Consider the following 26807-nt stretch of genomic DNA (forward strand, 5'->3'; position numbering starts at 1 on the left):
TTTCAGCACAATTGTCAGTGTAAACGTAATTAATTAGTACATCGGCGAGGCGGAAGATTCCCTAAATTGCATAATTAGTACAAAATCGAAAATCACGTCGGAGCGGCTAGTAGTAAACGAATCGTAATTGTTTAGCATTATTTTGGACAGGAGGAAGGAAAATGTCTGAAAGTATCAAAATATTTTACATTATAATATAGTTTTCGAACAGAAGTATACAAATAGTTACCTCTTTTCAATAGTTTACTATTTACTATTTTTTTAATGTAATGATTATTATTTAGTAAAGTTAGGGTTAAGAAGCCTTGTTTAACACTTGACCAGGGAACCATTGGCTGACATCTGAACCACCACCAACGGCCGGGCAGGCGGGCTTCTTGCAAGGACAGGATCGCTCAGCGGTCACCCATCGAAGCAGCAGTCATGCTCGGTGTTGCTTGATCCGGTTATCTTGCGATAACCATTGTACTCGGATACACTACGCCATTGGCGATTTAGTTTTAATGTTATAATTAATTAATTATTATCTTACTTACTCACGAGAGTCTCGATAATTGAGTTATAGCACAAACATGTAGTATTATTATTTCTCAGTTGTTTTTTAATATAAACATGAGTTAAGTTAAATACACTAAAGTTTAGTCGATAGTGATGGGCACTTTAGTATAATGCATAAGCCCCGACCGCCCATCCACTAAATAAGTACTTTGACAAAAATACATATTGCATCCATTTATGGGAATAGTACGGCGAAAATTCTTTTTCATAAATCTAGTCCTGTCCTTTAAAGCATACTTAGGTATAGTATACTACATTATATTCAGAGTTGTAATGTTTTATTTTTGTCAGAGTTTAATCAATTATGTGTTTTAATACTGTTCTGTAATTTATTTATAATAGCGGCTTCCTTCGTTTTCCGCTTTATAGCGCACAACTACAAAATTTTAAGTGGCAACAGATTTTAGCATTGGATGCTATATATCTTCTCATAGCCTGATACCTTTGAATATGTATCAGCGATTACAAAATATTTAACTATAAAATTATAATAAAAATACTCACTATTTTAAATTTAATTCATAAATGGGTATTTAGCATACTATAACAATTCATTACAACTCAAACAAAAGATTCAGAATAGCAGCGGAACAGATCTGGCTTTATCAAACAAAATTCTGCCACAAATGACACAATTCCCTTATGGATACAAGGTCTATTCTCTGCAAAATCAAAGCTGATAAATAATAAAAGATTAAAAAATTTTATTATAGCTATTTATAATATAGTCTTTAATGCTAGTAACAATAAGAAATGTTATAGATAATTCTAGTAAGTTCGGATTTTATAAGAGGAATTTCATCGTCTCTTGGGGTGATTGGATCTAACGTTGCCTTCATATCGTCTGTTGTTTTTTTCACATTTTAATTTGATATTTGTTACATATTAAAAACAGTAACTTTTTACCGAGGCTGATCATATCAGTGCGTTAGTCTATAGAAGTGTTGCTCGAAACATGGATGTGATTGAAGCGTAAGAAGCTCTGTTATACCTACATAACCTATATCAAATAGCCACTAGCAGGTACATAACCAATATCAAGTAGCCACTAGCAGTAGCCGAGCCAGTCAAAAGACTAAACGTGCACACGCTGTCGTGTTCTGCCCGACGCGCGGCTTATCAACAAGCGTTCAACCCACCTACGCCAGGCTTCGGCGGTCTAGAGGTCAAGGCACTCGCTATCGGAACCCAAGATTTAGAGATCAATTCCAGCCTGGAGACCTTAACTTTTTGCAAGACAGCAACCTATTAAAATAATAATATCTTAATATATAACGCTATTTCTACCTCAGTACGTTATTGTTATTTATTTGTATTTTATTCTTATTTAAATCTGCATCTGTATATAATGAAAAGGAATCTTAATTCCAGTGCTCTCATTACTACGAGTTTACAGTACTTTATCCTACCTGTCAATATTTATCTATTCTAAATCTGAACACTGTACTATAACAAATACGTGATCAGCCCCAGCTGCTGTTAGTGGATCGAGTAGCTAACAGTGACTGGTGTGGAGATTTACGGAGATTATTTTTTGTATCCTCATTTAATTGTGGAACGATCTGCTTACAAATACAAGCTAGAATATGTCTAATCCTTGTCCAATATGTGTCAGGCTTGTCTTGGATGCCGACGATGGGGTCTCTTGTGATGGAAAGTGTCTGCGGTGGTTTCACAGAACATGTTTAAACATGTCAAAATCTGAGTACCAGCGCCTAAGTGGTAATAATAATAAAAAATAGCACTGTAATATAACAGACTGCACAGATACCGCTAGTCAACCCCTTCAAAAACTCGCATCTCAAATGTCTGAGGTATTGAGAAAACTTGACAGTCTTCTTGGAAAGGTGGGCAAGATCGATGAGATCTCTAATGATGTCACAGAAATAAAAGCGGAAATATCTTCCATGAAGGCTGGTTTGTCTGCCCTGGAACCTAGAATAGCGCGTGTGGAGGACAGAATTACATCCGTTGAAGCTGCGATCGAAGATACCCAATCTGGAGCAAATTCAATGTCTCCCGAATCCACCTTTGCTGAATTCCATGACCGTACTCGCCGCTCCATGAATATTATGGTCTACAATTTGAAGGAATCCGAAGAAACTGATGTAAATAAAAAGATACAGCACGACTTGGACCTCTTAAACAAATTGTTCCCTGCAATTAACCCTAATGTCACCCTAACAGGAATTAAAGCTTATCGTGTTGGGCAAAAACAGCAGAATAAATCACGCCCCCTTAAAGTAATATTGACCAGTGCTGCGGATGTTGTGGCTCTTATTGGCAAATTTAAAACCGAATCAGTGGATCCCCTGTTTTCATCTGTCAAGTTGTCAAGAGACCGTACCCCACGTGAAATCAAGCACTTACAGACTCTCAATGCTAAACTGATTGAGCGTACATCACGTGGTGAAACAGGACTCACTATCAAATATATCAACAGCGTTCCTCAAATTGTTAAGCAGCAAAACAACGCATAAAATTCAACAGTGCCCCACATAATCTAAATATTTATTTTCAAAATGTAAATGGTATAAGAAGTAAACTTTCCCAATGTTCACTCAGCGTTGCTACTTCTTCCTATGATGTTATTGCCTTAGTGGAAACTAATCTCTCTCCGGAAATCAGTAACTCTGAACTTGGACTTTATGATTTTAATGTCTACCGATGTGACAGGTCCCAAACCACCAGTGCTAAGGCCAGCGGAGGTGGCGTGCTTGTTGCTGTACGTAACACTGTCCCCTGCAAATTAATGAAGAATTCTTATGACTCAACTGAATGTCTGTTTGTCTCTTGCACACTATCATCATGCAGTTTTCTTCTTGGTTGTGTTTATATCCCTCCAAATCGGCCGAATTTAGTCTACAATGGATTCTGCGACTCTGTTGATGAAGTCATCGCTTGTGCTGATTATCCTGAGAGAGTTTTACTAATGGGTGATTTCAACATTCCCGTTAAGAGTTAGCCCTCCAATGACACATTACCAAGTTCAGGATCGACTCGCCATCTGATTGAACTGGCAGCAACCCACAATCTGCAACAGATAAACAATACTCCAAATATCAGAGGTGTTTATCTTGATCTTATTTTCTCATCCATCCCTGGCTCTGCAGTTGCTCCTTCTCGGGATGTATTGGTTGTTGAGGACGTACACCACCCTGCACTCTCTATTTCTTTTAACATTCGTATGATATCCTCTTCTAATAATGTAAAATATATACTTCATTTCCGTCGTTGTAACTTGGAAGCCATTTTCCATGAACTGCAGAGCTTGGATTATCCTATAATACTAAGACCTGTGGAGTCTGAAGATTGTTTCAACTTGTTTTGTCAGAGTCTGCAGCAAATCATTCTTAAGCATACTCCTATGAAGAAATGCTGTAGGACAAGCTTTCCCAAATGGTTTACTAAAGAGCTTCAAAGGTTTGTGATCGAAAAGAAGATGGCACACAAGATGTATAAGAAGACTGCCGACGCTGTTCATCTGGAGAATTTCCGTAGGCTTAGGGATATTTGTGGTGACCTGGCCAGGACCTGCTATAACGGATACATCAGAAACGTTGAAAACAGCATTCCGGAAAACATTAAATCTTTCTGGTCCCATATTAATAACATGAAAAGTGACTCAACCATTCCGAATACTCTTACCTTAGATTCAAGAGTGGCTCAAACGCCAAAGGAGAAATGTGATCTTTTCGCTGAGTACTTTTCTTCCGTCTTTCAAGTTGCAAATGTGCCAGCTCCAGACTTTAACTTTGGATGGAATTCTACAGTCCCTCAGTGTATCATTACACCAACTGATATTGAACGTAGACTAAATGCGCTTGATGCTGGTAAGAGTGCTGGACCTGATAACATACCGCCATTGGTGCTAAAATTTTGTTCATCCATCTTGGCCCCTCATCTTGCCTCCTTGTTCTCCGCATTGCTTCAGTCCGGCATCTTTCCCTCTGCTCTTAAGCATGGATTTGTTGTCCCTATATTTAAGTCTGGTCATAACAACAATGTTAAGAATTATAGGCCGATTGTGATCCAGTCTACTCTGGCTAAAGTGTTTGAGAGTATCATTATGGATCATCTGTATATTTTTCTCAGCAAATTCATTTCTCTGGAACAACATGGGTTTCTACGCTCTCGCTCAACAGTGTCTAACTTCCTTGAATTCCAGGAGTATGTCATGACAGCTTTCAATGATTCTTGTCAGGTGGACTGCATCTATTTGGATTTATCTAAGGCCTTTGACAGAGTTGATTTTTGCTTGCTCATTGCTAAACTGAAGGGATACGGTGTTCAGAGGTCACTCCTAAATTGGTTGAGTAGCTACCTTAGAGACAGAATTCTTACAGTGAAGTTTGATGGAAGTACTTCAATACCTATAATTGTGTTATCTGGAGTTCCCCAAGGGTACCACTTGGGTACCTTACTCTTCTTGATTTTTATGAATGACATCCATGGGATTATACTTACAAACTTCCTCATATGTGCTGATGACATAAAGATTTTTGATAAGGTTCATTCTGATGGTAAAGCCCTGCAATGCTCACTAAATAACATCGTTAACTGGTGCAGTTCTAATGGTATGGAGCTGAATGCTGGCAAATGTGTTGTACTATCTTTTAAACGTGGTTCTAACATCATCTTAATAGACTATTTGCTAGAAAATGCTCCACTGAAAAGAGTTGTTAAATTCAAGGACTTGTGTGTGTTTCATTCATATTCTCTCAGTCCCTACGATCACATACAGCATATAGTTTCGAGAGCCAACTCGTTGCTTGGATTCATTTTCAGATCAACTAAACACTTCGTCTCGCCATACTCTATGGTAATCTTGTACAAAGCCCTAGTCCGCCCTATTCTTGAGTATGGGTCTACTATTTGGTCGCCTTATCAACTCAACCATGTACACAGTCTAAACAACGTACAGAAACGCTTTGTCAGGATGCTTGGCTGCCGGCTTGGCTGGACCTATTTTAGTACTCCCATTGCTGAGATTGAAAACCAATTTGCTCTCCGTCCACTGGATTCGAGGCGTCAAATCAGTGACTTGGTTACGTTATACAAGCTAGTAAATGGATTGATTGACTGCCCGGTTCTACTCAGCAGTGTTGATCTCTCTGTCTCAAGAGGAACCCGTTCCAGAACGATATTTCAAAGACGCCATCGTTCGACTTATTACTCCTACCACAGCGGCCTCTCTAGACTCCTGAGAACTGGAAGTGATATTGCTACTCATGTAGACTTGTTCAATGAATCTGTTGTGTCTTTTAAATGTAAGGTAGCTTCCATTATTTGATATGTAATTTAGCTAGCCAGCTAGCCTATAGGTACCAATGTCAGTCTTGTTATTTATTTTCCTAGTTTAATTCAATATTGTTTTGTTACCATTCGTTAAGTAATGTATCTATTTGTTTCATATTTTGTTATTGTTGTGTAGTATTTATTAATCCTAGTCATATTCTTGTTACTGTTGTACTTATATATAGATCTAAAACACTAAGTTACTCTGTACTATTCTATTTTTATAAATGGTGTGTACCGTTGAAATAAATAAATAAATCACTTCGTTTGTATTGTACCCCCCAGGAGCTTGTAAAATCTTTCTCGGGACTTTGAATTGGAAGCGCTGGATGATGTCAAGGTTTAATTTTTAAACAGATTTTCACAACTGAATTCCATAGGTTCACACAGGCTTCAATATAATATAGTATAAAATTAATTGTTCTCCATTTACAGATGGTATTTTCCTTCAAATTATGTAAGAAAAACTTGCGTTAAGTTATATCCTCTTGTTCCAGATGTGTGTTTAATTTTGCTAGTTTTGGCTATCACAGTCACCATGAGGGAGATCTATCTTACATTGTTTATAAAGAGTTTTCTACCTGTACTTCATAGAGAAAAGTGAGATTATATTCTGCAAAATATAGAGAGCAAAATTAACAAAATGTTATTGTTTCACTAACGGGAGTCGGAAGTCAACATTTCAGGCATATCAGCTTGCATATGCTCATTGTTTTGTACATTGTTATAAGTCATAGACGTTTACAAATAAGTTTCTAACTTCCATACTCAGTTGACATTGTCTAAACAAAAACAGTAGAATATTTGTTTTGTTTTGGCGCCAATGTGATTTTGACTGACTTGATTTGGTTTGTGAAATAACCAAAATACCTAGGCCTAGGTTAATTTCTAATGTAACATCGCAAATTGAGCTTATACCCTAATTCATTTTTATTTGTGATGCACTGTTTCCTGGTTACTATATAAGATCTTGTAAATTAGAAGAACGATTTTTATTTTCAGTTCTAACTTGCCGCAAAGTAATCCAAGTAGTAATCCTTTGTTTACTGAAAATTATTAAAATCGGATTTGGGCGACAAATCGTAAGTAATGTAGGCCCTATTGTTATTTCTGGTAAATTTGTACAATTGAAAAAATGATAATGTGAAGTTGTAGGTTATACTTGTTACCTAGGTTAAATTCTCTTTTGCTCTACTTGTCTTTTTCACTAGTGAATAGGCCAAGGTATAGGCTTTGTTCTAAATCTAATCTCAATTTTCATATATTTGGTAAGCCTACATATTTCATAAAAAAAAACAGGGCAAAGTACGGTAAGCGGACCTGGTTCTCATATTACTTATTACAATTCATCAATACTATATATATCGAATAGCCTAACAGAACTATTAATCAATATCAACGTATCTAAAATATTAAATTAAAGTCACATGTTTCAAATGAATAGAAATAGTTTAAAAAATTACATAATGTTATAAATAAAAAGACACTATAACCATTAATCAAAATTTTAAAACTAAGAAAGGTAATAGGAAAATGACATTTAAATATTAAAGAAAATGTAACAAGAAAAGAAATATTTTGAAACCGAGAAAGACACAGTAAATAATTTATTATTGTTATTTTGGGGTAGACTTTAATAAAAGGCCTACACTCGTTATTCGGTTGTTTTTATGGAATGGTTCAATGGTTTTTATCCCAAGGAACAATTTGATATTGCAGTGTTTTAACTTACCATATGGTTTCAACTTATTAGTTATAATAATTTTAATGGAAAAAATAAACAGCAAGAAGTAAGTAATATTGTGAGACTTCAAAAATGGTGATGAATATGAGGAAAATATGTGAGATATTTTTCACAAGTGACTGTTTAAATGGCTTTAATGTGTGAATTTGGCTCCTGGTAACCCAAGGGAAAAATTCTTTCCTCCACTTCACAAAAGTGGTTATCATTGATATCAAGCTAGGGAAGTTATAAATATTGTAAGGTTTCTTTGATATCTAATTCTAGGCTATAGTTGATTTTTTTGTTTTGTAATGTTATTGTTAAATTTATATTTTTAAAATTGTAATTAACGAGATTCTTCTTGATATGGTAATTTATTATAAATCTTATTGTGCCGATATGATTTTTACATAATTATCTAAGTTGGATTATATGTAGAATTGTTCGATAATTGCAATTGAATAAGAGTTATTCAAGTCTTATTAAAGTCCCCCCTTATTTTTTTTTTTTTTTTTTTGAATATTTTTCTAAAGTTAACTTTCTTTTGTTATTGAATGAAGTTACTTATAGAACTAATTGTGTTTAGAATACGAAAATGTGTGTACAGTTTGTGTAGATGATATAGTTATTGTTCAAATTAATTACTTTTGGTGGTTTGTATCGATGGGTACAATAATTAAATATAGTTTGATAATTTTGATATAAAAACTGGGTCTGGTTATTGTACTCTACCTGGCAACATGACTATTTCCTACTCTTACCATGTAAAAATAAAACTGATCCCACAGTATGTTATAAAAATGTGTAAATATAAACATCAAAAAGAGATTAATTTAATAAGAGGCTACTATCATATCCCCTTTGTATCTTTATTCTGCCCCTTACTCATGGGCCACTGGTCTATGTGAGGATTCTTATCAAACAGAATAAGGAGATTCGTTACAGTAATGATAAATATTTTTTAGGACAGTCACACACTGGTCACAGACAAGATTTGAACCTGCACTATCTCTAAGTCAAATCCTAAGGAGTTAGATTTTATGATAATTGGTTATCCTAAGAAGATGGCCACATTACCACTTTTTAAAATTACGTCATTCTTCCTCTCTTTAATGCATTATATTATTTATACTATATATCACAGCTTGTTGAAATGATTTATGTCTCAAAAAAGTCCAAACAAGTCAAACTTGGTTCATAAATAAATAACATTTAAAAAAATAAGTTACCAACATATCATCTGTCATAAAATCTATGTACATCTTTTGACTGTGTCAGAAGGATTATTTTATAATCCATGATGTAAGTTAGCACATTCAGAAAATTTATAAAATACTAATACTCCCAATTTAAACTTAATTGCTAATAGCGTGCAATATGAGTAGAACTAACTGACAAGAGCACTTAAGTGAATAAATAAAGAAGTTAGTTCAAAATGAGGTTAGATCAAATTATCAATTCTGTATCCAACATACATAAAGAACTTCTCCAGTATGACAATAATAAAAATAATTAATTTAATTACAAAACTAGAAATAATTGAAAATATGGAAAAAATTATGTTTTAGTGAAACTACTTTATGATTATTACAGTTTCTTGGAGCAATTGGAACAAGTTAAATTCAATAAATTTTATTAAAACAATACTCTTCCAATATAATACTTTTTTTAACAAATTATTTTGGAAAAGTGTTGCTTAAAACATTTACATTTAACTTGATGATTAGCCTATTGTACATTTTCATGAAACTAATTAAAGATCAAAATACAATCGTTCTTTAATTTTTTTCTCAGTGTATTGTGTATGTGATAACCACTCCAAATAGTACTTAAAAAGTAAATCAACAAACATGTTAATTCATAGAGTGTTAAGTTACGTAGTAATTCAATGATTATGTTTTATATATATATATATATATATATATATATAGTGTTAATTGACTGTTTTCTGTCGATAACATTATAAATAAATAAATAATTAGAACCAATTGCCCTTCAAAGTAGGACTTTCAAAATGGATTGAACTTTCTTCCAAATTGTTAACTGTTAAAGTTGGAGTACAACAGTGTGTTCTTAATTATGTAGTTGACAGACATAGTTGGTTAACAGAGATGCTTTCTCAGGTAGTTGTCTGTTAAAGTGGGTTGACGAAGTTGCTCTCCCAAGTGGTTGACAGACATAGTTGGTTAACAGAGATGCTTTCTCAGGTAGTTGTCTGTTAAAGTGGGTTGGCGAACTTGCTCTCCCAAGTGGTTGACAGACAGAGTTGGTGGACAGAGGTCCTTTCTCAAGTATGATGTAAAAAGTTGACCAAGACATTTTTGAATATTTTAAATCATTTATCATATATTCACTGATAAAAAGGTACATTCTTATATTCTAATAATTCCCTATAGATTTGTTAACTTTAAGACGTTTAGTTCTATTATTATTTCTAGGCATTATTGTGACTGCTAATACTCTTTTTGATGTCATGGACATAAATCAAGTGATTAAAGACTGCATCAGTACTGCTTCTGAATGTGAAAAACAACAACACTATGAATCACTGATACAGAATTTACAGGTAAGATTGAGCTTTTGTCTTAAAACTACATTCTTTAGCTTAAATGATGTTTACTAAAACAATAATCATGGGCAACTATTATGGTTAAATAATTACTGAAAAGTTAAAAATTATGTTATAGAAGATGGTTGGGATGTTTTACCTCCTTGAAGATGAGGCTTTTCTATACATATTTTTTTCAGAATTAAATATAGGAGTAAAAATCTTATACATCAGTGAGCTATTGATTATAATTTATTTTGTAATATGAATGTAGTAGTTAATTGTCAATATCCAGTTGTCTAATAATAATTCTTAGTTAGTTTCATTATATTTTCTCTATGTAAATGGTGGATTAAACCAATTTTCATCAATACAAGTGGTGTTCTTGCTTCATTTAGTTTCTATGCCGGCTTGGAAAATTACCAACCATATTTTTATTGCTTACCAATAACACTAAAAATGTATGTGTGATATGTAATATTTTTTTTCCATTTATTCTTGTGTTATTTATAGGAAAACATCTCCTGAGTATTGTAAATATAGTTTTTGTAAACTCATTCAATAAAAAAAAGTATTACTTAAAACTAGAATTGATAATGTTGGATAAAAGGAGGTTTTAATTGACGAATTGTTATTGTGGTAGAGAGGAGTTCATGGGTAACCTTCCAGAATATTTTACAAATTAAGCATAAAACACTTTTTACTGCATTTTAACATCAAGACATTAACCCTCCGAGTGGTGAAAGACGCTACAGCGTCTATTAAATCTCGTTCGCCAGTGGCAGAGACGCTCTAGCGTCTATTAACGCAAGCCTGTTTTGTTCTGGTATTTCCGATGTTATACTTAAATAATTTACAGTATTTTATATAAATTTTCTATTGCAAACATACAAAATCAGTAAAAATGTCCCGCCACTCGGAGGTTTAAAAGATAAATCATTGAAAAAAATTATTTTTTTATAATTTTCCTATATTTGCCCAATTTAATGTTATGTAAGGGATGTTTTTATTATTTGTTTTTATATCTAAATACTGTAAATCATTCAAAAACTGTATTAAAAATATTTGTTATTGAAGTTCAAACTTTAAAAAACGACACCTTATCAATATGGACTGTTATTGCTAATTAATAGCAAGATTATAAATAAATTGTTGAATTCAAAAATAATTTTAACCATTCCACCAGCTAACAGTTAATATTTATTTTAGTAGAAAATAATATTTTGTGTGGAAGTACTAAATTAAATTAAGTTTGGGATTTGTTTTGTAATATTTAATGCCCAACTTAATCTCATTTATTACTTCCTTCTGAAAGGGCACCCACTCATTTGTGGGAATCAGAGCCAGATAATCGATATAGTACCAAATGTAATTGTTTATGGATCCTATAGCTTTTTCCAATAAATCTTACTTTCCCAAAGGTATTTCTAGAACTCTTGACAGAAATATAATTGGAATGTGTTTTACACATTACATACTTTTGACATGTTAAGTACTGGAAATGTTTAAAATTGCATACCTAATTTGATGACATATTATTATTTACAAAAAAATTAGATCAATGTAGCTAAACTGTCATCAGGAGATATCTAGGCATTAGTGTCAGTCAAAATCAGTAATGCCGTTTCCAGTGCGTTAAATAACATATTCCACCTGGTAGAGGCTGTCTTTTTTGAGGTAGTTGAGTTATTTCACACAAAATTTGACTAGTTCATGCACAATGTCAATAAAAAACACTATTTGCAACTATTTGTAAATGGACAGCAATTGGACAAATATCTTGTTATGCTATCTGAAGGGCAGTAAGCCATTATTTGATCCATGAGGTCGATCCCCTTCATGTGAACGTTGTATTGCATCACAGTTTTCAGCATAATTTATAGCTGCTTTCTTTTATTTCTGGTGGTACCCGTTTTGTTGTCAATGCATTTGTAATGGAAAATGTACTGTTTTTAACGTAGATCACAGTGCGTGCCAACAATGGACGTGTCTCCACCATTAATAGTGGATCCTGAAACGAAATGAGTCAAATTGTCCATTTGGAGATCGGCACAATAGGTGGCAAGCGAGATAACATTCTCTGGCAATCTCTGAGCTTATGCTGAAGCAATGAATATAGAGATAGGTCTATTAATTTTCTATTTTTAATATAGGTCACCTCGCACTACCACTATGTTATGTTAATTAATGTAATTGTATTTTTGTGTTAATGAACTCTAATGTTAGTATGTTCTATTCAGTTTTGTTTAGCTGTTTGGTTTAGTCTTGTAATTTAGGTCGCCACCTTAAATCTCTATATCCTCAGAAAACAATGCCAAAGAGGTGTAATATTAGACTAAGCGTAAAGGGATAGTGGCTGAGCTTTGCAATCATTTCATGATGTAATAAATTTAGAAATATTTAATACATTTTGTTCTCAAATGCGATTTCAACACAAAGGACTTATAGTTTTTTGTGGATATTCTCTAGAGTTATGTTTTACCCTAAAAATCCAGTAATCCCTAGAGATATTTGGTAATATCTGGCCAACCTACTTAAAACACTTTATTTTTATATATAAAATATCATAATATGGCTTTTCTTGGCATCTTGTATTTAAGTGTAAACATGACCTAATTCATGATCAGGTATTGAGCACTACTGATGACTTGTCAGTGTTCGACACGGGCAGGTTTGAAACGGCAGAACTGTTTATCCTGCTACATGAGCTATTGTCATGCCACCCTGCGGAGAGCGAGGTGGTGTCAGCAGTGGTGGAGGTGCTGCAGGCAGCTGTGCGCAATCCTGCTGCGTGCCTTGCTCTCGCTCATACATATCACCTGCTTTACCCCCTCACGGCACTACTAGATGGACAACTCCCGATGGACAGGAGGCTGGCTGTACTCCGGATTATACAGGCAAGTCTTAACCCTTTCCGGGCCAGGCGGCAATATATTGCCGCCATAGATCGTGTCTGAAAAGTGCCAGGCGGCAATATATTGCCGCCTTGATATTCGTAATTTTCTTTAAAAAATACGACATCAAATGATTAAAGTTTTATGTTTTTTTATTCCCTGGTATATTTGTAGATATTTAATATGAATATAATTTTTATTTTGGAGGTCTATGCATTTTTATTTCGTAATTGTCACGTGACATTATCAGGTCACTCGATCTATTGTTGTTAATTCTTTATGCTTTAGTGCAATCGTACCATTGTATGCTGGATTCTTCTTCATTATTTTATTTTGTGGTTGTAAATATTAGTAGTGTTACCTGCTTAGCTATTGTGTGTAGTAGTTACAATGACTGACAATTTGCGATCTCACGGGAGTGAAATTGTAAGTAGCATATTTGTAAATAGAAAAAGTGTAAATAAATTTCAAATAAAAATTGTGTAAATATTTCTTGGTAAATAGTGTTTTTAACTGTATTGAAACTGCTTATGGATCCTACAATCATCTGTTTACCGGTACATCCGTAATGTGAATATTTATTTTAAGTTTCTTGCAGTTAAGAGTCAGTTGCTTTATCACTTGTTGCGAAGTACAATTATGCGTATTTATACAAAATGTGTCATAAAAAATTTATTTATGAGAGAAATAACACAAAATTTTGTATGGTTGTTCCTTTATAAATGTACAATATAATAACATAGCTTTCTACAGTAAAATTATTTTTCCTTTTTTAGTTATTTACGAAAAAAAATTAAAAAATTAAATTTTTTTTTATGTAATCCATTAAAACATTATTTTTTTTTAATTTTAAATTACTTAAAACTACATCTTTATATTTTTTTGTTGATAGTATATATCTATACGAGTAATTTGGTGCAACTTTTAGGTCATTCTCTAATGTTTATGAAAAGTTATAAATTTTAATCTAAGAGACTGCAAAATCGCCAATTTTAGCCTGGCACTTTTGACTAGTCACAAGGGGATAGATATGTGAAAAAATTTTGCAACATCTCATATTTGGTCCTGGCCCTGAAAGGGTTAAATAGGTAACGAAGAAAGTGTAAGTTACTGAAGTCTGTGACTTTAGTGATTGTGGAGATGTAAATGTTGTGCATGTTAAAAAACACTAGACAACACACACACTATTTGTGTTGTGTTGTTAGTCTAGTTGTCAATTATTTAATTATTACTAAACCTTTGCAGTAAAATTTTTACACTGTGTTATCCCAGTGATAGAGCAGACCGTATAAACTATCTTATTTTTTGGATTGGCTTGAAAGTGTTGGAATGATAATTTTTCCACATCTTAAATAGACACAACAGATCAAATCCATCTCACTACTACGGTTTGAAAGATCTATTTTTGGATTAACTGCATTATACTTATATTTATTATTATTTACTTTAACAAGTGTTTAATATAAATATGTGTTTGATACCGATTTTTCTTTAGAATGTTATATAACAGTCGTAGAGTATAGTGCTACTAATTTACTCCAGCTGTAATTTATAAAACTGTCGGCAGATTTGTCAAGCTGCACCATGTTGTGAATCCATTTCCCATTAGTACAGTCAGATTCTAGTTGTGCCCTGAGGTTTTCCTTGTATGCTACCCAATTTTTGTTTCTTGGATTCCTATACTGAACTTTTTCAAGCACTAGTTCTCCAATTTTAAAGCAGATGTGAGCATGATCAGAGAGCGAGGGCTTGTCAGACACATGCCAGCCGCGTATCTGATTAACCATACCCTCCGTCATCATGGTTACATCTATCATGTCCCTACGCGTCCTCGTGCGAAACGTGGGTACATTTCCCACATTTGCAATCACTAGACTACGGGACATTATGTATTCCAGAAGCGACTTACCCCTGCTGTTAATGTTGGTGCTGCTCCATGCCTTGTTGTGCGAGTTGGCATCGCATCCAACCACTAGCTCTGAGCCGCTCCTCCCAACATGGTCCACCAGGGTAGCCATCTCTCTGGAGGGCGTAGAATCCACATCATCATACGGGAGGTATAATGATGCAATCAGCAGGGTTCGTCCAGTCCCAGCCACCATCAGCCTGACTGGCGAGATCCCTGCAACAAAATTCCAGAACAGTTCTCATGGGGTCACTGGCTTATGGTGCAAGGACCTTATCAAACAGAATAAGGGAGAGAGTTGATACAGTACAAGGTCAATGGTACTGATAAAAAGTGCAACAGTCACAGAGAGGACTTGAACCTGCGCTATCTCTAGCTCAGACCTCAAGTCCAACATCCAAGACTGCTCGACCATTGGCATTCTCTAGTGTATTGGATAATTGATAAGACAGACTGTCGGTTTTGCTATCGACATTCACATATAAAGTTGCACTAAGACACATGCAGCAATGGAGGGGTGTTCATAGTAACTCATATACGTCAATGTGTAAACAAAATAAATATAATTTTGCGTACTAATAATAAAATAAATTCAGTTCAATGTGTGCTTATTTCCAGGAGCTCACTTATGAGATAGCTATCTATTGGCAAGAGGCACAGTTGCCGAAACTGATAAAAATATTGCTGGACATCATATCGAGCAATGATAGTGAGCTGATACCTGTCGCCCTCGGTGTCCTCGTCAACCTCTGCCACAAGAACAAGCCAGCTGTCTACACTCTCATGAGCTGTGTCGACATCAAGGTATTCCTCAGGAAGGTGCTTAACCTTCAAAGGGAACATGTTGAAACCAGTGTCCAGGTTAGAACTTTAGCAAATTTTTAGTTCTAAATCTGAATTAAATGCAATTATGGCCAGTAGGTTTAGTAGAGTGATTTCATGTGACAGTCTTGACCAATGAAATAGCAACATTGCTACGGTTTCTTATGAGTCATGGTTCAGTACAGACTGAACTTTTCAAGTATACAGACACTGTTTCATTTTAGATTTATGACTTTCCTTAAAATGTTTTTTGTCTTGATGTATTTATCAAATCCATACAGATGGCTTGAATCAGCTTATCATCCCAGCATTCTAAAAAACAATGCCTGCTGTTGTATACTAAGGCTGGCTTTTGTGGATACAAGCAACAAAAATAAGTTTTGAATAAACAATATAAAATAAGGTTGAAAATACGGAAATAAAAACAAATCAAGAAACATGGCACTGGACAGTTCAAACATGACTGAGTACTGCTCTGTTATGTAGTTTGTAGCAGATACCAGTTCACAAAATGTCATGTTTATTTTTTTACACTTAACATTGGCACTTACTCATAACATTTCTATTATCCTTTAATAAAAAGTGAAGTTACAAAATAAATATAAATTAAATGCAGATTTCCCATCCATTAAATATGTGCCCAGAATCTTGAATATGGGTATTATTTTGTTGCATCATATTCTTGTCAGAATAACTACGAATTCATTATGCTTTTCATGTTACATACTCTGTTTTATATTATATGATCAAGCGTAAATAATTTTGAGCTACAGGAGTAGATATTTGCTTCATAAGTTGTATGTAACAGCAATATGACATTGTAAACATTGAACACTCCAATCCATTATATAGTCAAAACTAGTGTTGTGTGTATGGCAGTCAAACAGACTAGCAATATTGGTTTAGGTTGCAACAGATTGATTAATCCTTTAACCACTTTAGACAAGTATACTCACCAGCTGATCACTTTTCATAACCGCTACTGCCAAGTATTCTTGTGCTGTTTTGTTGCGTAGCATCCAGTTTTCTGTTTTTCTTGTTTGCCGAGAGATCAGGCAACATGAGTTTTACAAGGCGAGAAAAAGTGAGACGTAAATGCAGCTACATATATGAGAAGTGTAACGTGTGAAGGTCAGTCCGGAATTTAAAAATGCCCGCCACGGCAAACTTGTGCTTGTGACGAGAGTGTGGTAGACCGGCAGTTCGATTACCCAAACATCTGATAAACTTTGCTCTCCTCGCGCCGTTCATGCAGAGTTCAGATGTGGACGAGTCAATTGAATTCCAGTGCCAAGAGACGAATCCGGTGGTCTCCTAAACCTAAGTATCTTAGATAAATGTACACATCAAATTATATTTTCTTGTGACTGGCACCAATTAAGATGGATTAAAGTATTTTTTATTTAGGGGAATTCGGAGTCTGGGGATAGGCTAGCGGCTGTATGGAATATTTTTAATGAATTGGAGGTGGGAGGTGTATACCATACTTTATTAATTGACATTTTTAATTGAATTATTTTTACTTTCAAAATGTAATTTAAGTTATCAAGGTTGGCTGGAGCACAAAAGGCCTGATCCCGAGACCTCTGGGGATTCCGTGTGTAGTCTACTGATTATGGACGGGATCGAACCTGACCAATAAGGTTACGAAAATATTTAATATCCAAATCAGAATCATAGACAAGGGCCAGGCGATAATTAGGACTCTCCCCCGCAAAGGCTACTTGCTAGCTACACCTTTGTTGTTGCAGACGTTGCTTTATGTTTATTGCTATGTTTGGTGGAATACCATGTACTAAAAAATTCAGGGATTAATGTTTAAAAATAATATTGTACAGAAGTTTATATGTTATAACTGTATGTACGGTAAAAACATCTTTATTTTTCTTAAATTACTGTAGTAAAACAATTGTGGAATAAACTCTTATTTATATCGTAATAAAAATAGGTTAATACAGTTTCAAAGATTTTTTAAAGATGTGAAATCAAAATACGCAAGAAAATAATTCAAATGTGCAACAATGATTTTTTAATTTCAATTATGTATTAGGTTAGTTATTTACTTGGAGAAGAGATCAGATTGCAGATCTCGAAACGTAGTGTTACTGATTGTTTATATCACTGAATGATGGCAATTGTCCGGAAAAATCCTGTTTCCCTCATTTTAGAAGTGGTGCAATTTGTACTTTTGGCACTGTATCACTTTACTAATACAGTTCATGACCAATACTTTAATTCTTTGTTGAAATTATGAGGGCTGTCGGTAGTTCTCATGATGCAGCCTTGCAGACAAATGACTAAACTTGATTTTACACCAATTCATGTGCTGTCTCATTTACTACAATCATTGTTATTGTGAAAGTGAGTGGAGGATATCTTACAGATAATAAATATTTATGAAGCATTTTTTTCTTAGCTCATTTCATCAGTAGTTAACAAGAAATTAACAATTAATTTCTTGTTACTCACTTATTATAGTTCAAAAGCATTATCTATAAATCAACTGACCAGTTTTTACCCTCAATCATAATTTTTCATGTATAAGAAAAATATATGCTAAGAAGTTAAAATTGAGAATAAAAATAAATTATAAAAAGTACACACCTAATTTGAGAACTACAAATGGTCCTCCTAGTGCTATGGATCTAAGAGAAACCAAATATATATATATATATATATATATGTACTCAGTTTTGGTCATTGTATTAAAGAGTTGCTAGACCATTTTTAAAGTGTTGTAGACATACAAGTCAAGTATATTAAAGTTTTAAGGTATTTAATTCTTAGAATTACAATTATAACATAAGATTGCGAAGTTGAGAGGATAAATAGGATTTAGGCAATTTACCATTGTTACAAAACAATGATGGAGGCTTATGTGTACCAAATAATGGGGTATTGATTATATAACTACAACCCTAATACCTTAATTTTTAGTTGTAATTACCAACAAAGGAGTGAAAAAAATAATGATTAACACCTTTACAGCGACATGAGTCATATACCGATTTAGGACAGCCAGGATAATATCAGCGACTGTCCGCCATAATCAATGTGTTAAACTATGATACATATCTAGCTATACATTATATATTGTGAAAACCTTCACTGCGACACCTGTCATGTACCAACTTTTGGGTACCCGGGATAGTACCAGCGACTCATCGCCACTCAATGTGTTTAGTCAATGTGTTAAGTGGTTTTTAAAGTGACTACTTCTTTCAGCGGACTATGGATGTATGTTTTGCAAGAAGAAAAATCTTTTTGTTTTGCATTTCGTTTTTCGCATGCTTTCAAAGTAGAATGACAGCTTTACTGAAACATAAACAAACCATTATATAAACATCTAACTAAAGTTGATGTTAATGAAAAATCTATTATGAGAGATTAGAGGAAAATATAAACCACAATAACATACAACATTATATATAATAAGGAAAGTAACAAAACTTTTCTCTAATGTAGTAGTGCCTTCAATGATTTGTTTTCTAACTTTTTGATCAGTTTACTCATATCATTATTGACGTAAATGTCCAAATCATTGCATCGTCTAGATCTATCCCTGCTTTTGCAGACTTTCCTTGGTTATGGAGTTTATAAGTTTAGGTTACTTGTAAGCTGTAAATATTTACAAAATCAATATTCATAATCTGTTATAGCAATGTAGTGTGTTATTAACACACTAAAAAACTTCCAACGTCAATCGTTGGAAAGAGACTAAAATATATGGTAAAATACTGGTTTAAATAGATCTATGAATTAATTTAAAGCGCGCACACACACACACACACACACACACACACACACACACATATATATAGTAAATTGATTTTGTGACACAGTGTCAGTGAAATTGTGTAAAGTAAGCTTTATATCCCTTGTAGTAGGAACTCAATTGGTGGTACTAGTAATTTTGTATTTGTTCTTATTTTTATGAAAATTAATAAACATTAACATTAATTCAACTATTTGAAATAACATTTTCTTTTGTTTTATTATGAAATTGTTATATCTTGACCTAAAGTTGAAAAATGTGTATACATTATAGCTAATGAAATGGAAAATGGGATATTTTGTTTCCCACAGTAATGTTCTTATTATTTATTACAGTTTTTATGCTTTAAAGTTATTTTCTTGAACATTATTTTTTCTATCACCACAACAAATGCTCCACAGCAAATAATTACCTGACTTTTTTAAACTTTCCAGTACTAAATTGTTTAGAGAATGAATTCTGCAAATTTTGGTACCAGAGACATTTCAGTACCTTGAGTAAGATCTGAAAAAAAAAATTTATTATACAAAAACAAAACATTTTTCATGTAGTGATTTTATAAAACTGTAAAAAAAATAGTACAGCCATTTTAAAATCAATTATTTGTTCTTATAAAGATATTTAAAAGAATTATAGTCTCATACTTGAAAAAGAGAGTAGATATCGGTACTTTCAATTTTCTGTTTCTATTTATTGGGACACCTTATGGTTGCAAATTTATTGCTCCTGACAACTCCATTACACTTGCTTTCTTATTCTCATTCAAATTAGCAGTGATTAACATTGTGTAGTAAGCACAAATTTTATGTGGAGGCATTGGCAATTTAGTGACGAAATATGAAAATCTTTGACAGCCTTGAGCCATGTACAAGTTTAATGTATTTGAATAATTTTACGGTTAAATTTGAAATCTTTTAGTTTGTTTTTAGTTAACCTTAATGTTGTTTAAATGACAATCTGTGTAAAAAAAGTACATTAAGGTTTTAAGATTCAAAGGGTATATTTTTGTATTTTTAAAATTATGTTAGTAAATTCTGCTTTTTTTTCTTTCACTCTCCTCTTGTAATCAGTAATTTTTCTGCCCATCAGTACAACAATTTTACAGTAGTGTAATTGAAAACAACATTCGTAAACATATTTTTAAGAATAGTGTTTCAATTTCAGGTCTGCAAACTAGTGATGATCTTGGACAACTTATCTGGAAATATCCCTGACGCTCAAATCTTGTCTTTTGTCCAAGTATCCTTCCTCAGGATCCAGAAAGTGTTCAAATGTGGAAACGTGTGTCTGATGCGTCACATTGTCAGTTTTTTTCCGTCATGCCAAGGGAAGTGAACATGGGAGAAAAATTCTATTGACATATCCGACGTGAGTTATCTTTTAGATTATCAAAGTACATACCAACTGTAATAATGTTCATTTTTCTTCAATTAAAATCAGTGATGGGTGGAATCCAGAACCTTAAAATTAGATTCCGAACCTTAAAAATCGATTCCGATTATCAAGTTTTGAATTTTAGCTTCTTTAACCAAAGTATGATTTTTAAAAATCAATACAATCAAATTTCTGTCATTATTAAACCTTTGGAAACTGTCTGATAATACAAAAAGTAATTAAAGAATACCACTCTATTGTAAAGGGGTTTGCAGATGTTCAGAAAAATAGCTACATTTTAAGAATAATTTAGAAGCTACATATACCTTCTACATTAATTTGATATAATATGGGTATTCAGAATATATATGCTTTTAATCTACAAAATATGTAAAGCTATCTCTAGTCATGAATTTTGCGGGTCATGAATCTCTAGTCTCATTGCATAAACATAAATGTAGAAAGTAAACACAGCAAGCAAAATATCATTTACAAACCTTGATAAATTGGTAATTAGATTATCTATCTACGATTTTTAATTGAAAAAACACAACTAAAACATGTTTTAGCGATCAGTAATTTGCATACTACTGATCAGTGGTCGTCTGCAAATAGACACAACAGACTCACACCAATGCACAAAGATAAATATAGAAAATACTAAATGCAAACAATATATTATTTACCAACCGATAATTAATGAAGCGGCGGATCTCCGCAGATTCAAATGTTGAATCCCATCAACTAATTCTTGAATCGGAATCTTTGTTGAAGATTCGGTGGATTCGAGATTCAAAAATTTGGCTTTGACTCGTCACTAGTTAAAATATAAGTTAAGGTATAATTCATGCCAAGATGTTTTAAAGCTTAAATTTGGTATTATCTTTTATTAATATTTGAAGAATATCAACTCACACCAACACTTGGAGTACACACTGTGTCCTAGGGGAGAGCGGGGCTATACCGTACAGTGAGGCTAAACCGTACACCCAGATTTTGCGTCTTCATTTCAAGATAGAAGTGTCTGACAGGTGCTGCACCCTAGCGGCAGACAGCGCAAATTTGCACAGGACTGAGTTTGTTTGCTATACCTGATACTAAAACTGTGTCGTTGAAAAAACATGTTTTTACTGTTTTTCTTATAGTTTTGGAGCATTACAAAATAAGAGGTAGGTAAAGAACCTTATCTAATATTCTAGTAACTGTAGGATTATAAGAAACTACTTCTCTTAAGCTGTCTTTTAATATTTAACGATGATTGGTTAGTTGTCGGAATTTGAGGTTAGGTTACTAACATTACTCGTGGTACAAGATGGGGCTAAACCGTAAACCTCTGTACGGTCTAGCCCCGTAACTGTACGAGTTAGCCCCTAACGGTTTGTTATGGCAATATTAATAGATTGTAGTTTATGGAGAAAATTCACAAATTTTATAGTTCTGTATTCTTCCTCAAAATGTAAGCTTAATTAACTAAATATATTTAACTTGTTAGCCATAAAACAAAAGCTTTATTTGCAGATGGTTCGAAAATATCAAAGGACAACCCAAAGAGCCAAATGGACGGAGGAAGCAATGAGGGCAGCTATTGATGACGTTGTAAATAACACCAAAAAATTAAGAGAGGCAGCCAGAGCTTACGGCATTCCAGTTATGACATTGAGCGATAGACTTAAGACTCGTGACTCAACAAAGTTACCTTTAGGGCATAAACCTGTATTCACAAAGGAACAAGAACATGAAATTGCAGAACAAGTTTTACTTTTGGCTAAAATGTTTTATGGTATTTCATCTGTTGAGCTCCGCCGTTTAGTATTTGAATATGCTAAGAAAAATGAAATTCCAAACAAATTTGACAAATCTGTTAAATTAGCAGGACAAGATTGGCTCAAGGGATTTTTGAAGTGAAATCCAGCAATCAGTATTCGAAAACCAGAGGCCACAAGTATGAGTCGAATAACCGCATTCAATAAAGAAGAAGTTGATCTTTTTTACTCCAACCTGAAACTTGAAATGGATAAACACAAGTTTATAGCCAGTAGGATATACAATTTTGACGAGACAGGGATCTCTACAGTCCAAAAACCAGGAAAAATTCTTGGTCCTAAAGGTGCTAAGCAGTTGGGTGCTGCTACTAGCTGGGAACGTGGGAAAAATATTTCTGTGTGCTGTGCAATGAGCGCTGCAGGAGAATACATTCCACCGATGTTCATCTTCCCTCGCAAGAGAATGAGCCCTAATTTGACAAAAGGAGGACCACCAGATTCAATTTACCACTGTAGTAACAACGGATGGATAACTGAAGAATTGTTTATCATCTGGTTACACCATTTTATTCTCCATGCCAAGCCAACTAAAGAGCAGCCTGTACTCCTCGTAATGGACAATCACAAAACCCATACTACTTTATCAGCGTACAATGTTTGCAAAGAGAATGGAATAATTGTAGTGACACTACCACCACACTCATCACATCGCCTTCAGCCATTAGACATTACTTTCTACAGCAGTCTAAAAGCGGCATTCAATAAGGAATGTGATAATTTTCTTAGGTCACATCATCATGAAAAAATAACCCCTTATGATATAGCTGCTGTTTTCAATAACGCATATGTTAAGGTTGCCAATATAGCAAAAGGTGTAAGTGGATTTGCGTCGGCTGGAATATTTCCTCTTGATCCAGAAAAGTTCACAGAAGAGGATTTTGCAGTGCGATTAGAGGTTGAACTGGGATTGCCAGTTATAGAAGATAGAGATATTCCTAGTGGCATGGGTTCAAGGGATACTTCAGTCTCTGGAGTCGAGAACAGTCCAACTTCAGCCCACATGGATATGGATATAGACGAAGACTTAACTTTAAATAAAGAAAAAGATGTATCTCTGCAGAATGCACCAACAGTGCTTTTGCCTACTCCACCTCAATCAAATGCAGTGTAATTTAAATCTATATGTCCCACACCTCAGTCTACAATAAACAAAGTATCTTCGAGAAAACAACACTCAATTATCTTTACTAAGTCCCCAAATAAATCACAACTGGAAGAGTCTGCAAAAATAAAAGAACTTAAGAAAACAATTCAACAACTGCAAGAAAAATTAAAAGCTAAAGTGAAAGAGCATAAAACATCAAAACAAAGCAAGACTGAGCCTAAAAGACTTCGGCCTACTTCCAAGAAAACAGAATCTGGGAAATATAACAGCCGAAGAAAAATTAAATTTGAGGACTCGTCATCAGATGACAATCTTCCTGACATGAAAGATATTTGCCAAGACGATGAGTTAGATGACAAGGACCCAAAAATGTCATTAATTCAAAAAGGATCCTTAAGACAAGCTTCCGGCTCAAAGGATGTCTGCATGTTGTGTGGAGACTTTGGCAAGGACAACGAGCTCTGGTTTAGGTGCTGCTCATGTGCAGGGTGGATCCATGCGGCTTGCAGTGCTTCGGAGTGTGCTGACAACTTTTTTTGTGATTTATGTACCTAGCTTAATGTGTAAAATCATGTCTGTTCTCTTTTAAGTTTTTGATACAACTCATTCCCCTATTACATGAAATAATAATAATATAATAAACAGTCTTTTGTACAATATTGTATTGCACTAATACTATAAATAGCCCCGACTCTAGGGGCTATTTCGTACAATGACACTTTTTTTAATTTCTAATTTTAAAATGTAAAAAGTGAAGTAATTCCAAAATGTTTGTGTGCTTTTAGAACCCAATGAACCAAATTATATGTTGTTTATAGTAATATAATTTCTATTCAATCAATAGCTGAGTAATACAAACTCTCCCTTAAGTGTACGGCATAGCCCCGCTCTCCCCTACTTACTACCAAAAAGAGCATTAATTGTATTAAACTCTTATCCTTTGTCTCATGTGTATATTTTAAAATAAAACTGTTTGACTATGACTGTTTGTACCATTATTACTGAACTTCAAATTTCTGAAGTGTTAATATGATAAATATAGAAATCAAAATCAATCTAAGAATACATAAAAATGTTTTTAAAATCAAATTACTAAATCTTATGTTTAACCTATTAAAATATGATCATTAACCCAGCTTCGTATCTTGTATTGCTGGTACTGGGTATAGTAATGAGGTTGGTTGGTTTCAATTTTAATGTTTATATATAGTTTAGTTTATACATAGTTTGTTTTGTTAACAGATAGTATTTAGAAAAATACCTAGAAGTCGCAAGATATTTTTATAAATTTAATCGCTATAATTTATTGGTGGGAGTAGTCAAGAGATGTTTTCAGTTGTTTATCTATTCAGTACCACTTTTACATTTTTCTTGAAATTTTGTTGTATTTTATTTGTGTGTGTAGAAATATTAAATTTTGAATATTTTTATAATGGTATGAATGAAAACATTAATGTAAAAGTCTCAATAGTTGTAATTTTTGCACAAAATTAAAAAAAAAAATGCAAAGTAAGCTTTATTATTGTTAAAACTGCTATATAACAGTTAAATACAACATTTATAATTTGGTGTATTTTACTTGAAATTAAAGCCAAAAATAATTGTTTCCTGATATTTTAAATGAAGTTCTCCATTGCAGGTACCAGGAGGATACAAATAATCTGATCAATATATTGATGGCTAAGGAGGTACCAAACAACTGGCAGTGTGTGCAGCAGCTGGTGGATTTCCTCCAACAGTTAGTAGAACTGGAGTTGCCTGCCATCACACCCCTGATGTCCAAAATGGTGACATGTGTGCTGCCCTGGGTGCAGGTGGATGGGGTAGCTCCTGATGCATTAGAGCTCATTACTACTGTTCTCCAACAATGTCGCAATACTGATGATAATGTATACAAGGCTGTGTGTTCATCAGTAGAAAAGAATCTCCAGGTCAGTCACCAGGGGTACTGTGTACAGGTTGAGTTGTGTGAATAAACTGACACGTAGATCCACAGAACTGTGAAGCAGTGAATGCATATAGAACAAGGTAATAATGTTCTACTACCATCAAAGGTTGTTTGTTTGCAGTTGTTGGTTCAGAAAATATTAGTTCTTCTAAATATATTTTCATTAAGTGGTAAAGCCACTCACAATGTAATACAGCTGTTACTGACACAAAAGTTGGACTTAGCAATGTAAAAGTGCAACTTTTACTCTCAGTTTACTCTCGTTTACTCTCAGTTTGATGTTTTTGAAAACTTAATACTTCTCTTGTGGAAAATAATGAGTGAGGAGTACCTCAACAAATACTGAGTACAATGGAGAAAATAGTTCAGAGCGTGACCGTACAGCTCGCCACGTAGCCTCAACCAACCAAAGATATGCTGTTACCAAACTGTATGTTGGTAACAGCATATCTGTATATCTCTATATATCAGCATATCTGTATCTGTACTTCTGCCAAATAGACACAGAACTTAACTCAGAAACATTCTTTATCCTTTTTTAGTGCTCAAAAAAATATGAGAGCTGTTTTTAATCAGATGCTATATAAATAAGAAGCTTGAACAAAACTTACATTTTGGAATAAAGATCATTTCTCTAGGTCCAAAATTAAGTTAATTAATTGATCACTCAATATTCTTTATATAAACAATGTGCTTAATTTCTTTTCTATCATATTTTCATATTGTATAGTGCGACTAGAGTTGTATATAACATTAAAATAAAATATTTATATTTGTTTTAAATTCACAATTTTATATTATTTTTTAAACAAACATGATGCAGAAATACATTAACTGTACATACATCAATAATGCCTTAAAACGTATATTATAATTGACATAGTATTAAACCAGAATGTATTTAAATAAACATATGTTATAAATTATTTATCATTTTAATATAATAATTTATTATAGCCTATAATTTTCTTTGTACAATGTATAAAAATTACCTCCTTTGCAAAAATATTTTAAAATAATATTTTATGAACTT

The 26807-nt window shown here is 33.5% G+C and overlaps 1 protein-coding gene across 1 annotated transcript in view; it reads left to right on the forward strand.

Annotated features, from left to right (window-relative positions):
- Positions 1–6669: 6669 nt before the first annotated feature.
- The window catches only part of LOC124373976, a 75719-nt gene continuing 55581 nt past the window's right edge, over positions 6670–26807 (forward strand). Inside the window, exons 1-7 of the mRNA XM_046832313.1 lie at positions 6670–6938; positions 10018–10145; positions 12755–13024; positions 15546–15788; positions 20689–20855; positions 23034–23828; positions 25466–25757. Coding sequence (XP_046688269.1) covers positions 10053–10145; positions 12755–13024; positions 15546–15788; positions 20689–20855; positions 23034–23828; positions 25466–25757 — 1860 coding nt within the window. The 5' untranslated portion in view covers positions 6670–6938; positions 10018–10052. The remainder of the gene's footprint in view (positions 6939–10017; positions 10146–12754; positions 13025–15545; positions 15789–20688; positions 20856–23033; positions 23829–25465; positions 25758–26807) is intronic.

Source organism: Homalodisca vitripennis, chromosome 1 (assembly GCF_021130785.1).
Source record: "Homalodisca vitripennis isolate AUS2020 chromosome 1, UT_GWSS_2.1, whole genome shotgun sequence".
NCBI classification, from domain to species: domain Eukaryota; kingdom Metazoa; phylum Arthropoda; class Insecta; order Hemiptera; family Cicadellidae; genus Homalodisca; species Homalodisca vitripennis.